At 44.2% G+C, this 19,824-nt stretch overlaps 1 protein-coding gene across 2 annotated transcripts in view; it reads left to right on the forward strand.

Moving 5' to 3' along the window:
- The window catches only part of OPTN (optineurin), a 522,442-nt gene that overhangs the window by 343,001 nt on the left and 159,617 nt on the right, over positions 1-19,824 (forward strand). For both annotated transcript variants that reach the window (XR_014981292.1, XM_085652875.1), the window contains exon 10: positions 10,096-10,189. Coding sequence is in view for 1 of the 2 variants with exons in the window: in XM_085652875.1 (XP_085509001.1) it covers positions 10,096-10,189 (94 nt within the window). In the remaining variant the exon portion in view is untranslated. The remainder of the gene's footprint in view (positions 1-10,095; positions 10,190-19,824) is intronic.

Consider the following 19,824-nt stretch of genomic DNA (forward strand, 5'->3'; position numbering starts at 1 on the left):
TAATCAATGAATATGACACAAATGTTCTATGCTTAGATAGTGATACTTTGATCTGCAAACTCATTAACCTCTCTACATTGTATACTGTTAATGACCACTGATGTTGTACAGTTCATGCCGAGTTCTAATACCAGAACATTTTCTATACTGTTCAATCTGGCTACTTTAGATAAGGTAATACATCATGTTATTACCTCAAAATAATGAAAACCCATGCTCTGACAAATTTTGCATGAGCAAATTGGCCAGGAGTTCAAACATAAGTGGAAACAATTGGCGGCTATGTCTTCTTCTTTTTATCTTTTATCACCACTGAAATTATATCATTAGTGCATATAGCACGTGTGGATTAGAGTTCAGGAGGTTTTTACCCATTCCAAAAATATCATGCTCTTGCCAAAACTCTTGAATTTCTTTTTCATTTTTGCCAGTCAGGTTTAAACTGTTGTTTGTGTCTATTGACCACTGCGAAATTCAGCTTTTTTGTAGTCCTTTATGAGAAGAAATGTCTGTTTCAAGCTTAGCAACGTATTTCTACCAGATTTGAAACTTGTCTGGCCTTAATGAATTATTTTTGGGGTTATTCCAGCCAATCTTTTTGCCAACAGCATACTAGGACTCTTATCTATTCAGTAATTAGAAATATTTGTACCACAAAATTCCATCTGATATTTGCCGACTTGAGATCAACACCAGGGTTGCCTCCCTCAGGGTCTGCATCAACACGCTGCATTAGACTTTGTTACTAAATGCTCAGAGTACTAAATGTAAAATGCTACAGATACCTACATACCAAATTGCCACCTTTGTTTCCTCCTCCTGTGTGGCTTAATTTAGACTCTAGCATCCCAAACTAACACTTGGATCCCCCTTTATCCTGCAACTCTCCTTTTTATGGATGCACCTCGCGTTGTGAATAGTTGCCAAAATATTTTGCAAATGTTGCATTCATTGCAGTCTGCTCCAGAAACGTGTTATTATCCAAATTAAATACCCTAGGCAAAATATATGTCTCCCTTCATGATTAATATGTTTTTTATGATCTGTTTATATTCTCCCTTGCCAGGGCCTCCTCACACATATACAGAATACATGCAAAATCCCCAAATAGTCACTTTAAGCACTCCATTCTGTTACAACGCCATTGCATGATCTCAAATTGCCTTAAAAAAAAGGTTCTCAGCGTAAGCCCTGACAACCCCTACAATTATTCTGCTAGAACTCTACCTCCGGGAGTGTCTGCATTTAAATTTCACACACTGATACCTTTGCTTAGTAAGAGGTGCATCACAGTTATGTCTCCTGCCAGGGGAACAAGAGCCCTTCTTGTGCATCAACCCTTCTGGGACCTTTCCATTAGCAGGACATCAGAAATGTAATTGCGGAACCTCAGAATTCCAGGGAATGCCACCATGTAGTTATATGAGGTGTGTGAAGGAGGGAGAAAAATAAAAGGCAGACAGGAACTTCTGGAATTTTCATACAGATGGCTGGGTTTTTGAAGGCCTTTGTCAATCACTCTCCTCAATCTTCTTCTTCAGTTTTATTTTTAAATTCAAGCAGTGAGTGCAAAAATAGATACTGGATATAAACTACCAGTTTCTTAGGGGCAAAAACTGTTCTCACAAACACCTCTGAGAATTTCACGGATCACACAAGTGAGGTAATGCAGCACAAGAATGAACAACCAGAAATGCTTTACTGAGCGGTTTCTATAGGAAAAGGCAAAAATGGAATTGAGTTACCACAGAAAGCGTTGATTGATTCAGACAGATACTAAAGAATACTCAGCTCAGAATGTTTTCCCTACCTGCAAATTATGTAGTGGAATCAACGAGTTAACGTCTAAGGATCAAAGTTATACTTGTCCACTCATTCAAGCTATGATGTGAAACAAAAGGAAAATGGCTTTGTGTTCAGTGTAACGTGAGCATTAAAGAAAAGACACCAAAAACACTCCATTTATGATGCAGCACCAGAGCAATAGCAAATCTTCCTTGTTTACTATATAAGTTGTCATTGAGGAGAAGCCAAGGAACATCCTAGCCCGTGAAATGGCTTTGTCTGAATCATTGTCTGCAGCTGGTGGGTGGAAATGAACTGCAGATACCTTCACTCTGTTTTGCAATGAATCAAGAACTTCAAATCCCGTTCTAAGAAGTTGGTAACAACATGACAGAGCGCGCATATTTTACTTAGCAGAGGCCTTCCCAAAGACTCAATGGCTTCTGTCAGCCAGGGAAGTACCAGAAGCAGGTTTCCCATGGGTGGGTGGAGGGTGGTAACTCATTTTCATAGTCTAGCCCATGGGTTTCATTTGGGTGCTCAGGAAGCCGATTTAGTCATCCTCCAATTTGGAAAAATCCTACAGAAATGCTTTCTGGCAAAGTTTTGGCCATGTGCCTGAGGAAGGGCTGAAAATTGGGGAGGATTCTTGTGAAGGTAGTTTCGGGGACCATATTAACCATTGCTGAATTACCATAATATTTTACTATCTGGTATCCAAACACTAATAGACTTGGAGAAGACTAGAAGAGGAAGATTGCTGTCAGAGCAACACGAGGAAGAACTCTGGGAACAGAACCTGTTTCCTGATTTTAAGCTCTAGGGTTGATTTTCAAAAGTCAGGAAAGCTTGCCTTGTGAATTATCCAGGTTTGTAAAGGGCAAGAAGAGCACCTATGGAGAAGAACCAGCCGATCTGTTGGGACTGGTCTTTGGCTGGGCCCTACTGGAGAGGGTGTTTGAGCCGGTATCTCATTGCTGTCTGTTCCCTGGTATCCTGGAAGAGGTTCCTTCGAAGTTTTGGAGCTTTAGAAGTTACCAGCAGGAAGATTTTCAGAATCCTGTACAGTTGATACTACTGAAATACCAGGACAAGGTCTAGAGGATTCCCAACAAGTTCCAGCATATAGTGTAAGAGCGAATAAAGACATTAAGGCATCCTCAGCATAATAGAACTTTTGCAGCTACAAATTCTATATTTGTCCTTCTAAAAGTTTTTTTAAGGCAATCTACACAGCTGGCCTGGAAACCTACCTAGAACCCAGTCACCTCTCCATCATTGACTAGCATTGACTTTTGAGATCTTGATTGTGTCATTTAGTCATGTTTTGATTTTCGTTTAAAAAGTAATAACTTCTGATGCCGTTTGCCAATTATTTTAATTTTGGGAACATTATTATAATTTCATTTTATTCATTTGTTTAACTATAATTGGTTTTAGGATTTTGTGTGTTTTGTTTCTCAACTTTAATTGAATGCTGTTAAAATAATTCCTACACATTTGTGCCCTATTCACAGAGGTAAATTTACATGGGCATATGAAGTGAAGTGTAAATTTACTCTTGCTCATGGGTGTAAGCTTACACTTTTTCACTATTCACCATTTCTGAGTGTGGATTTATACCCAAGAACAGATTTGTATATCTCTACCCTCTGCTTTCAGGTGATGAAGATGCCTAAAATAGTAGTTACAAGTCTCAAGTTTTTACAAAAGTTTCATACACAGATCTCCGGCACTGAAGTGGAAATTTTCCTATGAGAAACTATAGGGAAAATAGTTAATGTTTATTAAATCTGAACGAATGACACCTAATGTAAAATAAGTGTGCATTCATTTAGAATAGTTATTATTAACTAATAAAATAAAGCTTTACAGCACAATAACTCATCAAATTAAATGTTTATTAAATAATTCACTGTATTAATTTCCTTATAACTTTTTTTAAATCAAATTTGAAAACTAACTAGCATTTTGATATTTGACATAGGACATACAGGCACTGATACTGGTTGGTTAACTAATATATACTAATAGATTATTTCTCAAGTTGCTCAGAGTTACAGAACAACCTGGTTATTGAATATTAATCAGGCAGGTCGCTATTTACGACCCCCTGTGACAGACTGCAAAGACCGGGAAGAAAGGAACAGCAGGCCCTCATTCCTGTGTTTGCATTCGGTTAGACCTGTCATCCTTAGGGTGGTTTACCCCTAACCTTTTTTAGGTCTCGCCTGAGCCAGTGCATACGCTGCTCCGACGAGACATTTAGTGAGTGGGCTTTAAAAAGCCGACCACAGCTTGTTGTGTGGCCTAGAGCGTGCGGATACGCACATAGTAACGTGCATTCCTTGCATCGCTCACGGACACCCTTACAGCTCGCGATCAGGCGCCTTCTAACTTTCCTCTTGCTTGCTCTCCCAAGCGCGTGCTTCAACGCTCCTCCCCGTCCCCCACCACAGAGCGCATCTCGTAGCCGCGCGTCACTTTAACGGCAGCACGGCCAATGTTTGTTTTTAAAGCTAGTGGCTAGCTTTAGCATTGATTCCTGGTCCCTACTGCACACCTGCACCATGCCAGAGGCTTTGAAACAACCTGAAACGGTCGCCATTTAACAGCTCCTCCAGTGTCTACCTCTGACCTCACGTTCATATTTTTTAGCCTCAGTCTCTGGCTGCTGGCATGCGCTCTTGACTTTACAGCCTCGGCCGCAGATTAAGTAAGCGGGCTGACTTCATTCTCGTGGTACCTCTAATTTGCACCCCAGGGACGCGTTGCTGGCCTGTTGTGAGCCGGTTGCAGAGGTTACCAGCTTGTTAAAGCTCTCCCTGCAGTATTTAGTCTGTCCGCTCCTCCCCCCTCCCCCACCACAGAGCGCATCTCGCGGCTGCGTGTCTCGTTTATACTTGCTTTAAACTCGTTCTCGTCACTTTAACCCTCACAGTCCCACCCCTCGCACCCCCACCCCTCCATGGCCGCGCACCCTCACAGCCCCACCCCCTGCATTAAACTACTGCTTTCACTCTGCGGTGTCTCTTCCCATCCTCCTCTCACTCTCTTCCTCTCATCCCCCCCACAAAGTGTCACCCCTGTATCACCACAAACCGTCTGCCCACTGACACTCCATCCCTGCATTCCACCAGCCTCACATCCTCACCGTGTGCAGCCTCTCCACCCCTTCGATCTCCCACTCCTCCATCTCTCAACCTCTGCCTCACCCCACCAGCTGTCTCACCCTACCCTGTCTACTGAAAAAACCAGGGGCTGACCCATTGAATACCTCAAACTACCGCCCTATCTCTCTCCTTCCCTACCAAGCGAAGATTCTCAAGGCCCATGTTGCTAAGTCCCTCTCCAATTTCTTAGAACAGTCTGAACACCTTGAACCCAACCAAGCTGGCTTCCGACCCGCCCACTCTACTGAGTCAGTTATCCTCGCAGTTCTGGGCACACTGAGAGCAAACGCAGACAAGGGAATCCCCCAAGCCCTTGTTCTTCTCGATCTGTCGGCCGCGTTCGACACGGTCGACCATAACATCTTGTTGGCCCACGTCGAGCAGGCTGGCCTTCAGGGTTCTGCATACAATTGGAACGAGTCCTTCCTTGACGGCCGAACTCAAGCAGTCCGCCTCGGACCTTTTACTGCCCCCAGATCTGCCACCTCCTGCGGTGTTTCACCCCACCTATTTAACCTCTACCTAAAGCCCTTGGTAGACTCTTTAAAAAACAGGAAGATAACCACCTTCAACTATGCGGATGACCTCCAACTCAACTTCACACTGGATTCCCTGGACTCTGCTCTAGAATTCCAAGCCATCATGCTCCACATCCAGCAATGGATGAACCTTAACCATCTTAAACTCAATCCCGGCAAGACAGAATTAGTCTTGCCGGGAAGGAGCGAGATCAAATGGGGCCCACACTTCTGGCCTAAGGACCTCTGACCACCCCCCACCCCATCTCCCTCAGTGAAAAGCCTTGGTGTCACCCTTAACTCTGACCTCTCTCTCAGAGGACAGGTGGGGTCGATGGTCTCATCCTGCGTCTTCCAACTGAGGAAAATTAGGAAAATCAGCCACTTACTGACTCAATCGGCTCTCATTCAGGCAGTGATTTCCTTGGTACTATCGCGTCTCGATTTCTCCAACTCCATCTATCAAGGGCTGCCTGTGTATCTACTCAAGCGTCTTCAAATAGTACAAAACCAGGCGGCGAGACTGATATTCAAACATCCCAAATGGCTTTCGGCCAGCCCCCTGTTAGCCAAATTGCACTGGCTACCCATCGCCCAACGTGCAGTCTTCAAGACCGGATGTCTGATATTCAAGGCCTTGCACTGCAGGAGCCCAAAATTCATCAGTCACCTGATTGTCAAACATGTCCCACGCTGCAACCTTCGATCCGCCCACCTAAGACTTCTTACCATCCCAGTCTTCAAACTCAAACGCCAAGGCGGATGCAGGTTTTCTTACCTAGCTCCAAGCCTCTGGAACTCCTTACCATTGGACATCAGGATGCAGGATAACTTGATGGGTTTTAGAAAGGCTCTCAAGACCTGGCTGTACTCGCCAATCCACGCTTAGCCCGTCCCGCCGCAACACATCACCCAATTAGCACCATGAAACCTATCGGTGACCGTGCGCTTTATAAGCTCCTATTAACATGACATAATATAACATATGTATCTTCCATCCACACCAGAGGGTCTTTCGGAGGAGCACTTGTCCATTTTGCTGCAGGAAATTCAGGCTGTTTTGGTAAAAGGATCCTGGCCTCAGAAATGGAGACTGGATGTTACTCCCACTATTTATTAATCCTGAAAAAGAGGGGAGGCCTTAGTTCAATTTTAGATTTCTGACCTCTCAATCTCTTACATCAGAAGAACAAATTCAAGATGCTCACACTGGCCCAGGTTCTATCTGTTATTGATTTCAGAGACTGGATGGTAGTATTGAAACCTGCATGGCAGCTTTTCCATGTTCCTGTTCTTTAATCCCACAAATGCTGCTTGTGGTTCAAAGTGGGCCAGGTGCATTTTTTGAGTTTCTCATGCTCCCCTTTGGCCTCACCAGTGTCCCATGGGTATTAACAAAGGTGATGGCCAGTGGTCGCAGCATACCTTCGGAGGGCGGGTATACCAGCGTATCCCTACCTCGATAACTGGCTGTTAAAGGCAGATTTGTCACAGCCAGTCGTGGACCACCTCCAGATGACAACAAATCCCCTGTCATCATTGGGGTTCATTATCAACGTCCTGAAACCACTTCTGACTCCTTCCCTGAAGCTCCATTTCATCTGAGCCATCCTGGCTATGGTGCGTTATTGGGCCTTCACCACGCATCACTTAGTCTGCGATGTTTGGGCTATAATCCCAATGACTGTCACTCCTGGGTCTCAGTGAGAGTGGCTTTCGGGCTTATAGGCCTATTGGCCTTCTGTTTTCTGCTCGTCAACCATGCCAGATGGCACGTGCAGGCTCTGCAGTGAGATCTGAAGTCTCAGTGTGGCCAGCACCAAAGAAAAATGTCATAGTCCATCCAGGCTTCAGGGGAGACTGCAAAAAAGCTGCAGTGGTGGCTGCACAACCGCAATTGGACCAGTGGCAGACCTCTTTCTCTCTAGCCCACCTAGAACTGATGGTGACAGATGCATCACTGCTGGGTTGAGAAGGTCATCCGGGAGAGGTGGAGTTCAGCGGACTCTGATCTCCAGCAGAAATCTGTTTCCACATCCACCTGTTAGAGATGTGGGCCATGCACTTGGTGTTGAAAGCTTTGCTGCTGCCATCAAGCATAGGCTGAATTTTGTCCTCATGGACAACACCACAGCCATGTGTTGTTGAAACAAACAGGGCGGAGAGGGGTCCTGGGAGTTCCCAAGGAGGCTCTCTCTCAGAGACGTATTCCACCTGTGGTAGAGCACAAGACTTCCGTATGGCTTTTGCCGCCAAGTTCTGAAGAAGATCAAGAACAACCAGGCCTAAGTGTGGTACCAAGAATTTGTGAGCATCTGTCCCCCAATCGACTTTTGTTACAGCAGCCGGGCAGAGTTTTTCGCCTAGCCTGTACAATTAATTGTGGAGATTGCAGCCAGGTATCCTTCAACAAAGGCTATTTACACTGGACACTTGGACACATTTGTGGCTTGATGTGGCATTTCCAATATGCACCTGTTGCAGGCCAAACTGTTGGATCTTATCGTTTTTGTCTTTGGCCTGACAAAGACTTGCAGTAAGCACTGTTAAAGTTATTCTTCAGCCCTTTCTGCCTTCTCGTGTTTACCAGACCAGACTTCCTTGTTCAAGTTATCTGTTGTGATGTAATGCCTTCAAGGTTTACTTCATATGTTTCCTCCTAATTCCTTGGTGATGCCACAGTGTGATCTAAATCTGGTCTTTACTTTTCTCATGTGCAATTCTTTTGAGCAACTTCCTTCATGACAAACAGGCGTTGAGGACTACAACAGCCTTTCTGCCAAAGGTTGTGACCCCCCTTACATGTCTGACAGTCCATTATGCTTCTGATGTTCTTTGCTTCACCTCAACCCTCAAAAGATGATGAGACTACATAATTTGGGCCCCGAAAGAGCGCAGAGATTTTACATTGATAGCACCAAAGACCATTGGGTTGACGATCAGCTCTTTGTCGGGTTCCTTTGGGCAAAGAAAGGCATGCAAGGGCAGAAAAAGACTTTGTCCAGTTGGAAAGACCTCTGCATTAAGATGTGCTACACGCTGGCCAAGAAGCAGCCTCCAGAAGGATTGAAGGGCCTATTCCACAAAAGCCAAGCCTGCTACCTCTGCATTGGTGCACAGAGTGCCAGTCCTGAATATTTGTCAGGCCGCAACCTTGGCATGAGTGCACACATTCTCGGAGCACTATTGCTTTGGACAGCCAGGTCTTTTTCGACATTCGATCTTGCAGGACTTTTTGGTCTGAATCATCCCGTAGACCCTCTAATCTAAAGGTGAGGTGTCTATGAGTAGAAGTATCCTCGGAAGAACAAATTATGTACTTTCAATTACTCTTTCTCTGGTGGATACTCTACCTAACCGATTACGCACCACCCTCCCACCTCCACGTTCTGTGGAATGCCCTCTTTTCCAGCAAGGAAGGTTCCAGATTAGAGATCTACACACACTACAGAATCTCATGCCTGTATGCTTGGATGGCGCTTATTTGCAGCTTCAACTGCCACCTCCAGGACAGAACGAGGTAGACACAGAGGTGCACGAAGTGCTTACCAGTGCTCAGTAGCTATGCCGGAAAATCTTCCAGATCCAGTCGGGGTCTTGAGAATATTCTCAAGGTGAGGCATCTGCACTTACCACAGATAAATAATGTATTCACCAGATATATCTGACAAGCTCCACTAGATGTTGGAGTTGTGTAAAAGACATACGTTCGTTCCTACATGTGTTGAAAGACTGTCTAGTCTTCAAGATATTCTCAGAGAACATTTTGAGCCACTTCAAGGGAGTCATGGGTTTCTCCATACTTGCTTATCCAGTGGTGGTTCGGCTTGTACTTCCCCCATCGGGAACTGGTATTCATTTGTTAGACAGGCTTCTAGTGGGACAGATGTTATGATCAACAAAGATGTTAAATGCTGGGCACTGAAAAAAGAGGGAGCCCCAAAACACCACACTGTGGTTACACAAACAATGGCAGCTTTTGTTAAATGAGAAACTGACTCACAAACGCACACACACATTGAAAAAAGGTTTCTAAAAATTTGGAACCTATTAATAGCACATATGACCGTCTAGAGTTTAGCTGTTTTACATCTCTTAAGTTGAGAGCATTACAACTGTTTATGTACGATTGAATCGGGGATGAAAGGGCAAGGCGAGTTCATGTTCACTCTTATATTTATATAGGTAGGGAATACTGGAAGAGACATAGAATTATCCTAAATGGTACTCAAAATAGAGTTGGTTTAGGGAATAAAGTATGAACATCTTTAAAGAAAAGGGCTATTCAGAAGTTGTTTGAAAAGATGGGTACTGAGATGCTTCCTGAAGGTGGAGAGTATTCCATGCTGAGGTGTCAGCCCTAGCGAAGGATTGTTTGTGGGCAAGTGTGGTCTTGAACGTGGTGATTTCCAGCAGGAACGTGTTTCAACTTCTCAATCCTGCAACGCCAGAGATAAAAGTGGACTGTGTTACAATAACAGATTCTTTTTTAGAACGGCAGTCAAAATTCACTGATAAAAAGGAAACTTGTTCTAGTCGAACATTTGCAAACTGTATAGTATTTGAATTGTAGTTGTGTGTTGGGGGATACAAATTTACAAATACATTTTATATTTCAGATCACAATTTGCAACATTACAAACAGCATACAGCCAGAAACATGCAGACCTTGAAAATGCATTGAAAGCTATTGAAGATCTCAAAACGCGAGAGGTAAATAGGCTTACAAAATACATCTGAAAAGTGTGCCTATTTGTTGTTTACCATCGATGAGCACTGTAATTGGGGCTCCCTATCACTGCCAACTGTAAAACAAGCCTGTAGTTCAGGTGTTAATTTAAATAGAAAACATAAAGCAGTTTTTAAATAATAAACTTTTAAGCAGAATTTCCTGCTCTTTTCTGCAACCAGATGTAGTATATCCTATCTTGACTCCTTATTAGCCCTCATTGGTTAAATGTTAGTCTAGCTTGTCCCAGATTGCCTCGCAGAGCATGATGCTAATACTTCCACTATTGTATCTTTCGATAGGATGCTTGCCAAAAAGTATGAGATGTATCCACAAAAACTTTATAGTTGGTAAAGTTTGTTATTCCTTACTTTGATATTCTAGGTGGTTAAAACCTGTAACACAGTAGTTTTATTCTAGATTTCTTATCTTGCATTTCTTGTGACTCTAATGTTCACTTCTCCTGAATATAATATTAAGCTCCTTGCATATCTTCTCTTGCTGTCAGCTTTCTGTACATTAACCATCTTTGGTTGAGCTCATCTCCTATCCCGGTTTGCGTGTGTCAAAGCTGATGATGACCTATTTGTATTTTTTAATTTGCCTGGGTTGCGCTTGCAGCTTTAACGCAACATAGATAGAAAAAGCAATCATGGAGACTGTGAAGCATGGGGTACTGCCACCTCTCGACTTTCTCAGTTGTCCTCAACAATAGCTCCTTTGGTAAGTCTCCCCCAGAGTTTGAGTGTCCCTGCAGCATATATCAAGGCTTGGGTGCAAAAGGCCCAAGAGTTCAGTTGTAGCACTCCTTCCTTACACAGTGCTAGAGCAGGGTGCACCCTAGATTATGATAGTGAGAGGGATGACTTCCTTTCCCACATATTACTGATGATGCCTTATACTTTGATTTACAAAATGCCAGTGGGCTTCACCCCTCCCTCCTTCACTTACCACATAGGTTGCCAATGGTAGAAAGTACCTCATCTTAATTAGTGGCAGCTGAGGTTACTAGAGTTAGAACTGCCCTTAATTGAGACCAGACAAATGTTTTAACAGAGATTGTTCATTCTGGGCCAGCCAAGGTATAAGGCATCATTATGTCGCTCAATATTCTGGTCACCATATTGTGAGACTTGGATATTCTGCCTTCGATATTCCCTACTACAATCCAAATCTTTTATGTCCCACTGGGATCTTAACTTCATGTTTACTTTCCTTCCTGCCTCTCTTGTCTCTGAAAACGTACTTTCTCATTGTGTTTGCTTCAGCTTGTCGCCATACACCATTATCTTCCCAGACACATTGCTGCTGGCCACTCAGGCGTCCTTTTGCCTAAGATTGTAACTCCCTTTCACATCTGTCACTGTACCAGCATTCTTTGCTCCCATTCACCCCTTGAAAGAGGAGAAGCTTCATCTGTCAGACCCTTAGAGGGCTTTGAATTTTTACATTTATCTCATCTGTTGGATCCCAAGAGGGCCTTGAAGTTTTACATTGATTGTACCAAGGCCCATTGAGTGGACGAAAGAGAAGTGCGTGCAGAAGTGGATCCTGGTGAGGTGGATAATCTTTTGCATCAAGATCTGCTATGCACTGCCCACGAAGCAGCTCTTAGAAGAACAGAAAGCCCATCCCACCAGAGTCAAGACTGCATTGATTGGTGCATGGGGTGTCAGACTACAAGAAGGACATAGATGCATACGTTCACAAAGCGCTACTGCCTTGACAGCCAGGACCGGCAGTATGAACACTTCGTCTGGATTACCAAGGGTTTAGTCAATTGTATATGTTGCTGTTAATTCGCAAATCAACATCTGCCTAGGGCCCAGTCACACAGATTTTGAGGGGAAAAAAATAGCCCATCAGATGAGAGAACATTGTGTTCGAGGCATGTGTAGTTGTAGATGCACATGCTGTGCATAATCCCTGCCGAATAATAGCAAGTTGTTTTTATACTAATAAAGGCTTTAGAGTTGCGTGGTATTGTGATTCCTCCTGTTGCTGGTAATACGCATGGTCATTGCCTCCATTTTTGTATTGTTTTCTTTCCACTGTAGGGTTCGGATGTGTGCTCCAGTTCGACACAGTCATGGTGCAATGTTTCTGTTTACACTGTTCCTTCCCTCCGTCGGTATTGTTATCTATTGTGTAGCTATTTCCCTTTCCTTCAGTTCAATGAGTCCTGAAGCGAGTGGGCGGTTTTCTGTCGAACTCGTGGTCCTTCGCCCTTCAAGGCCTTTTTAGGTCTTCAGGGGCATTTCTCACACTGTAGGAAGCTGGCTCTTTATATTGTGGACCAAAATGAAGTACACTGTGTAAAGAGTCTAGGCAAACCCCAATTGGTTTACAGAGACCGCAATGATATTCCAAATGCTCTCTTTTGTGTTTGTGTGGGTGAGCAGTTAGGGGTTTCAGAGGACAGTGCTAAACATTTTTTGACACCCACAGAGGCAATAAATGACACACACAGTCATGAGGAAGAGGAAAGGGACAGCGCGTAGATTACTGAGTTCGCCAAACAATAACACAAGTATCTAGATTTAGTATATGAAATGGTTCTCGTTTTAACATTTTTATTTATATTCATCTTTATCCTAGAATTGTGTGAAATATCTTCAATTTTAAAGATAGAATATTGAAATAATTTTAATATGATTTATTTATATGTGCTTTTATGATCTTTTTTTAACATGATCGAATAAAGAGGAATTAATAGATTGATTGATCGACACACACACTCAAGAATAAACCTGAGGCTAATTTAAAAAAATAAGTCATACTTCGATAGCAAGTAGGTACTTTTTAGATATTGAATTAAGCAGGCAAGTAAAAGTCATTTAAATGCGCATTTACGCACAATGGTTTCCTTTGGGAGTAAAGGCATATATAGCATACAGTTTTTTGCGTTCCGTTTCAGGGGTCTCTGCCGAGACTCCGGGTCATAGGGGGTCAAGGTTGAAAGTACTACCAGCAGTTTCTCATTACCTGCCCCGGGGGGTTGGATGCCAAGGGGCTGGTCACATTGGCAGCTGTGTGCCCATTGCCAGTAAAGAAGAGGGGGGCACCTAGAAACAGGCTGCAAGGGGAGGCTTGGAGACCAGTCCAGGGGCTCCCAAAGGAGTGCTCGGGTCAGATGTTTCCTGGGGACAAGGGAGCACAGTTGGTTCGTCAATATCAGGGGGTGAGGCGCTTTGGCACAGAGAGAAAAGGTCAGCAGGGCTCTTGTGCACCTTGGAACTTTGCAGTCATCTGTCTCGCCGGTTGAGGGCGCAAACTCCGGTATCACAATCCTACTTAAACTCCACCACATATGTTACTTTGGCCAGGGCAGTACGCCCCCCAACACTTTCAAGGCCCCCCACAATTCCAAAACTAAATCCAACAATTTTTATTAGGGCGGGCTTTAGATGAGAAAGACAGGGCAGACACGGTGCAAGGAGAATCCAATGGGACGACGGGGGAAGAGAAGGAGTGAATACAATGAGACAAACAAGGGACGAGCAAGCGGGGCCGGGCGGCCTGTAGACCTTGTAGTTAACATCACAGATGAAGTACTCACACCCAGTGAACTAGCGGTCCTGAACAAGTGCCTTAGCTTCGTCCCTACCACCAATATGGACAAATTTAAGACCAGATGCGAATTGACAGATTCTTTCAGGAAAATCAGAGTAAAAACTTTTTTCGTAGGAAACCCCATGATAAAGACGGATAACGGATACACAAATATCAGGAAGAAATCCAGATTCAATCCACCAGCCTCCACGAAGCCCCCAGAGTTAATTGCTTTTGAAGAGGCGGTGATCAAGGAGGTGGAAAAACTAAACGAAAGGAGAGACAGCGTCAACAACCTCATCAAAAATTAACAAGAGGCATTGAAATCTATCAGCAAGAAAACCAATCTAGTGATCAAACCAACAGACAAAGGCAGAGACACTGTCATTCAAGAACAGAAAATGTGAAGGGAAGCCTGTCTAAACCTATTATCAGACACCAGACAGTATACCCCATTACAAAGAGACACGACCAGACATCTACAACGAACCATCAAGACCATCGCTAGAGAAGCCGTAGAAGAAGATGGATATCAAAAAAAGAACATGAATTTCTAAACACCCCTGAATCAAGAACTCCTCAGTTTTATACAATACCCAAAATCCATGAAGGAAGATTACCCCAACCTGGCAGACCCATCGTGTTGGGTGTAGGTTCTCTTCTGGAACCACTCTCTCAATGCACTGACTGGTTTCTATACCCTTTGGTCACCAAAATCAAATCCTTCATTAAGGATAATAAAAATGTTCTTAGCATCTTGACTGAAGTGGAGTACAACCCTACACAAGAAACCATGATATGCCTGGACTTGGAGGCCCTGTACACGTGTATTGGACAGGATGAAAGCCTTTGTGTGATAACCAACAGGCTACAGACCCACGATTGGCCTTGGCAAGCATCGATCAAACGGATTATGACATTAGCACATCTAGCACTGACAGAAAACCGTCTTTAAATTTGAAGATCAGATCTGTCTACAACAACACAGAACTTCCATGGCCACTATATTCGCCCCAAGCATAGCCTGCCTCTACATGAGCTGGTTCGAGGAAGAGAACATCTGAATGAACAACCCTCACAAAAATGAGATACGCCTGTGGCGCCACTACATAGATGACATCCTGGTAATATGGCAGGGGGATGAAAAGAGCACTGAAGGATTTAAAGGATGGATATACCAACTTAATCCATACCTATGCTTTACTATGACCATCAACACCAACATGGTCTCTTTTTTGGATGTAAGCATCATACCTAAAAATGGCAAACTTGCAAGCACATTGTACACAAAACCCATGAATCGCAACAGCTAGCGCCACTTTATACAGTGCCCACCCACGATCTCTTTGAGAAAATCTCCCAGTGGGACAATACCTCAGGATCATAAGAAACTGCTTGGACTTACACAGTTTCAAAGACGAATCGGAGAAATTCACTAACAAACTAAAGGAGAAGGCCTATCCGAAGAGGATCATCGAACAAGCGCAGAAGAGGGCCTGCAATACTCCACGGTCAGCATTGCTGGAAACCAAGGAAAAGGAAGAAACCAATTAACTAATATGTGTCACTACTTAGAACTCCTCCTCTAATTCCATAAAGGTAGTAATAAACAAAAAATGGCACATTCTCACTTCTAACCATTTGTCCTTCAAAAAAAACCTTTTCTTATTCAAACGGAATAGGAGAATTAGGGATTTACTGGTACACAGCAACTGCTATAAAGGCCCACAAGAGAATCAAATCACCCTATGGGACCAATCATGGGTCAAAAGAACCTTACCATGCGGCTCCTGTACTATATTTCCATTCACTACACAATCCAATTATATCGCCCTAGGCCTTCCCACTCCGTGGGAGCGGAGACATCAAACTAATTGCAATAGCAACAATGTTGTTTATATCATCACATGCCCTTGTGGTCATCGCTACATAGGGATGACCATCCAGAAGGTAAAAATACATATCAGTGAACATAGAAGTACTATACGAGGTAAAAGGACATCCACGCAATTAACAGCACATTACGTAGAGAAGGGACACTCATCAAGATATAAAATGGATGGTGATTAAGAAAGTAAACTACATCACTGGACAAACACATAAATTACTGGAAAAAGCACAACAATGGGACTACAGACTTAATGCACATAGATCTGGACTTAATGATAGATCCCTTGGAGTAATTTGACTCTTAACTGAACGGTATATTCTATTCTCCACTTAAACACACATCACACATTGATACAAGTGACAGAAGAGTAAATATCACTTACAGAAGCATTAGCAAAATACTCAGACATGAAACTTACACATACCAATGTGTACAACACTATTATGCATACCTGTCACTTACGCCATTGGGATGTACAGGAAAATCGGCACAAGACATCAACATGGTCCTCCATCTACGTATTAGGAAGTCCACTAAACTCAGCGCTACAGACACTCCAAAAATGTTCTCAGATATAAAGTGCGATTGGGAATATCAGAATCCTTTCCTCTCATGCCATGCACTGTAGCCACTTCTCTTAATGTGTGTCACATTAAGAGAAGACATTTACTCGGTTTCACGTTTGCCTCTTTTTTTCCCAATTTTGAATTTGTTTTAAAACAAAGTGTTTGACTACAGGGCGACCCTTATCGCCTCTCTCTCCTCAAATACAATAAGTTCATACCTCAAATACAATAAGTTCATAGACATACCTCATACATGAGGTATGCAATGACTAACGAAGGCTGCCACTGTTCTCTAACTGGTAATGCACGGATGTTTATATGACCGAATAGGCATTCAATGCTATAGCTATTATGATTACGTTGGTATATGAGTGATACACCAACAGTTCTCACTAAATTAGTGGGCACTCAACATATGTATTGCTACGGGATACCTGATGAGAAAGGCTCAAATTCAGGCACTCCATGAATGATAATTGAGTGGTTAACGGGAGCAAAAAAACTGCATCCACAACGTGAGCATGCACTGGGTGAGGCATGCTACCATATCGAATCTCACATTGGGATTCGATGCAATGCACTGGCCATTCATAATTTGAAAAGATACTACGAATACCAGTAATAATATGGCCTTTTTAATTACAGGTTAGACTCAAGAAAAGAAAAAAAGTAACAAGAAGGGCAAGTATACACTTTGCCCCTAGATGCAGTTAGTCACATGCATCTTTTCTGTTTGAACCAGATGGCTTGCGGAGCTGACACACCATGGAGGTGAGCCTAATAACCCTGATGAAAGCCCTGGACTTATCTGAGCCATAGAGTAGGGCAGAAACATGTTTGTATAGGATCATAGGACCATTATATCCTAAATACCTTCCATATAAACTTTTATTTTTAATATCCCCGACTACTCCACCAAGACGTAAGCTGGAGTAAGCTGGAGGATTTTTAATCTTTATTCCTCCTGGTCTTTTCTTTTAAGTGCTCCCTGGAACATGGTTGAGCCCACCCTAACTTTTTGGAGTCAGGGTGAACCTGATGATGAAGCATGACACTATTAGAGTGTGTGAGGGTTATTTAAAGAAAAGTAACCCTTTCCTGCCCGCCCCTAGGAAGGCGGTGCTCTACCTGAAAAGACTATTGCGCAGTACACCGGTAAAAAATATTAGGTGGGATACTTTGCATGTTTGGTATCAAACATGTTGGAATCATGCAACTACACCGATTCCAGTGTTGGTTGCAGGATACCATGTACTGTGGGGCTCCTTGGAGGGCTCCATTGCTTATCTATGTAGCCTTACAGGGCCTACCAGCCCGTGCTGCTGCCGACCCTAGACAGTGTTCTGCCCTCTTCACCCCCTGGCTGAAGTAGGCAAGGGCCCAATTCTCCTTTAGAATTGGGTAGAGTGCTGGTGCTTCAGAGCGCCGCCATTCTGCATTGAAGGGCAAATTTAGTGCCCTTCTTACATAAACCAGCTTTGCTCAGTTCAGTAGCCGTTGGCTCCCACTCTGGTGCAAAACTGCAAAAAGTACAAGGGAGTGACCACCCCCTGTCCAGCTCCTCCCTAGGGTGGTGACCCAGAGTTCCTCCAAGTGGCCACTTTATTCATGCCATCTTTTCCCCTGGGAGCATCTGACTGGCTAGGACATATGAGTAGCTTTCTTGACCCACTCTGATAGGTGGGTTGCCAAAGAAGAGGTTCTTACCCTTTTTGAGGTTACTGAAGGCCTCCCCTGAGGGTAGGCCCTTAGATTCATCCCAACAACAAGTTCTGGAACTGGCTGCTTTCTTCTGAAGCTTGTTCAAAGACTCTTCTGCTGGTGAACACTGGAACTCTGCTGTTCTTCAGGCCGGGTCCCACAACAAGACTGCTCCAGATAGGAAGAATCCTGCTGCATCTTCGTTCCTGCGCTTTTCCAAAGATCTGCAACTTCAATGCCGTGGATCCTCTGAGTCACCCAGGACTCAGCCTGAATCCCAGCCTGAAGGAATGTCCCTTGATGTGAAGTCACTTCCCTGCATCCACAGGCACTTTCGACATAGACGACCAGTTTGCTGAGCCTGTTGTACCACGGACATCGCCCAGCTCTGCAACACAGGGGGTGGTTTGTTGATTCTCCAGAGGCCTGACCAGTCTTCCCTGCAAGTTGGGAGACTGTAATCCTTTTCCAGCCAATGGTGACCACCTCCCTATGCACCACATCTGTTTGTCGTTGCCATGACTTGCTGGCTGTCTTCATGGAAGATCTTCAAGCCTGAAGCAGCCCATGCATCCAGCACTGCACAGCTCCAAGTATGTCGACCTGCCTGCATCTCTTGCCTTGTGGGGCTACTTCTCCTGTGTGCTGCTGGGGCATCCTTGTGGCCTCCTTCTTGCTCTCTACAGCCCTGAATTACTGTTGCTGGGTTAGTCCCCTAACCCTTGCTGCTCTGCATCCCTGCATCTTCACCCGCGAACCATTGTTTGCGTTTGCCAAGGCTTGTTAATGGTCCTGCTTGCCACTGACCGTCCTGCACTCGTCGACCGGTGTGGGACAGCTCGTAAGAGGCTCCTAGTCTTCTGCAAAGTCGCCTGGTCTTCACAGCTGCTGTTTTCTTCTCATCGCACCTCATCAAGAACCTTCAACCAAGGCTGGTATTGTGTGCCTGTGCCTCCTGGTCTCCTCCAGGTGGTTTGGACTCTGTCCCTTCTGCTTTCAGTTTCTTCTTGTCTGGATTCTTCGTCCTCGTTCTACCGGCTTGGTCCACGAGACGCCGTAGCTGCAGAACTTCCACGACCCTCCATTGGCATCTACAGAGGTTTCTGACATCACTTCAGTCCTATGCACCCGGGCTCCCTGGTGCAGGTATCTGTCTCTTCTGGGTACCCATGGGTGGGATGACTCTCCAACCTTCCTTCCTCCAAGTGGTTCCTTTGGGAAGGGTCCTAGAACTCTAAAGTCCAAACCGCAATTCGCTTGTGTTGTCCTATGGACATCTGACCCGGTGTATCCACTCTGCACCCGGGTCTTGGGGTCCCTGGCTACTTACCTTAAGTGATTCCTTCTCTACTCTGGGGTCCTCCAACCTTGGGTACTAGTCCCGTTTTGGTGCCCATTCTGCTTTCCAATATTTTAGTATATGGTTTAGCCCCATGGTGGGGCCCTATGTATTTTCCTATGCTACTTAACTCTTTTCTAAGTATTTCTTCTGTGTAATTGAAACCTCCAGGTAGGAGGTATACCAAGTTAGCGTCTAGTGTTTAGTAATAAATGTAAAGTATTTTTAAACTCACCTGGTGTGGTCCTTTCTTGTGTGAAAAGCTTATTGACTGACTAAAGTGGTACATGCAATTGCTTTACACCCTCTGGGATAAGCCTTAGCCGCTCTCCACAGCTACCCCTTGAGAGCTTTGGTTTTCAGGGACCTAAACACTATCACTAAGTGTAGCCTGGACTCCGTGCACAGTACCTCACCATCGGTGGACACTATATACTGAGCCAGCCTCTGTCTCCAGGCAAAAAGTGGGGGTGGCCATGTCAAAAAGGGGCACTTTCCTACAATCACCATGTCCACATGGTGATGGAACGAACGCCTTTTTGCTGTCACACAGAATACCCTCAGACCGAT

The sequence above is a fragment of the Triturus cristatus genome, chromosome 4_1 (assembly GCF_964204655.1).
Source record: "Triturus cristatus chromosome 4_1, aTriCri1.1, whole genome shotgun sequence".
NCBI lineage: Eukaryota > Metazoa > Chordata > Amphibia > Caudata > Salamandridae > Triturus > Triturus cristatus.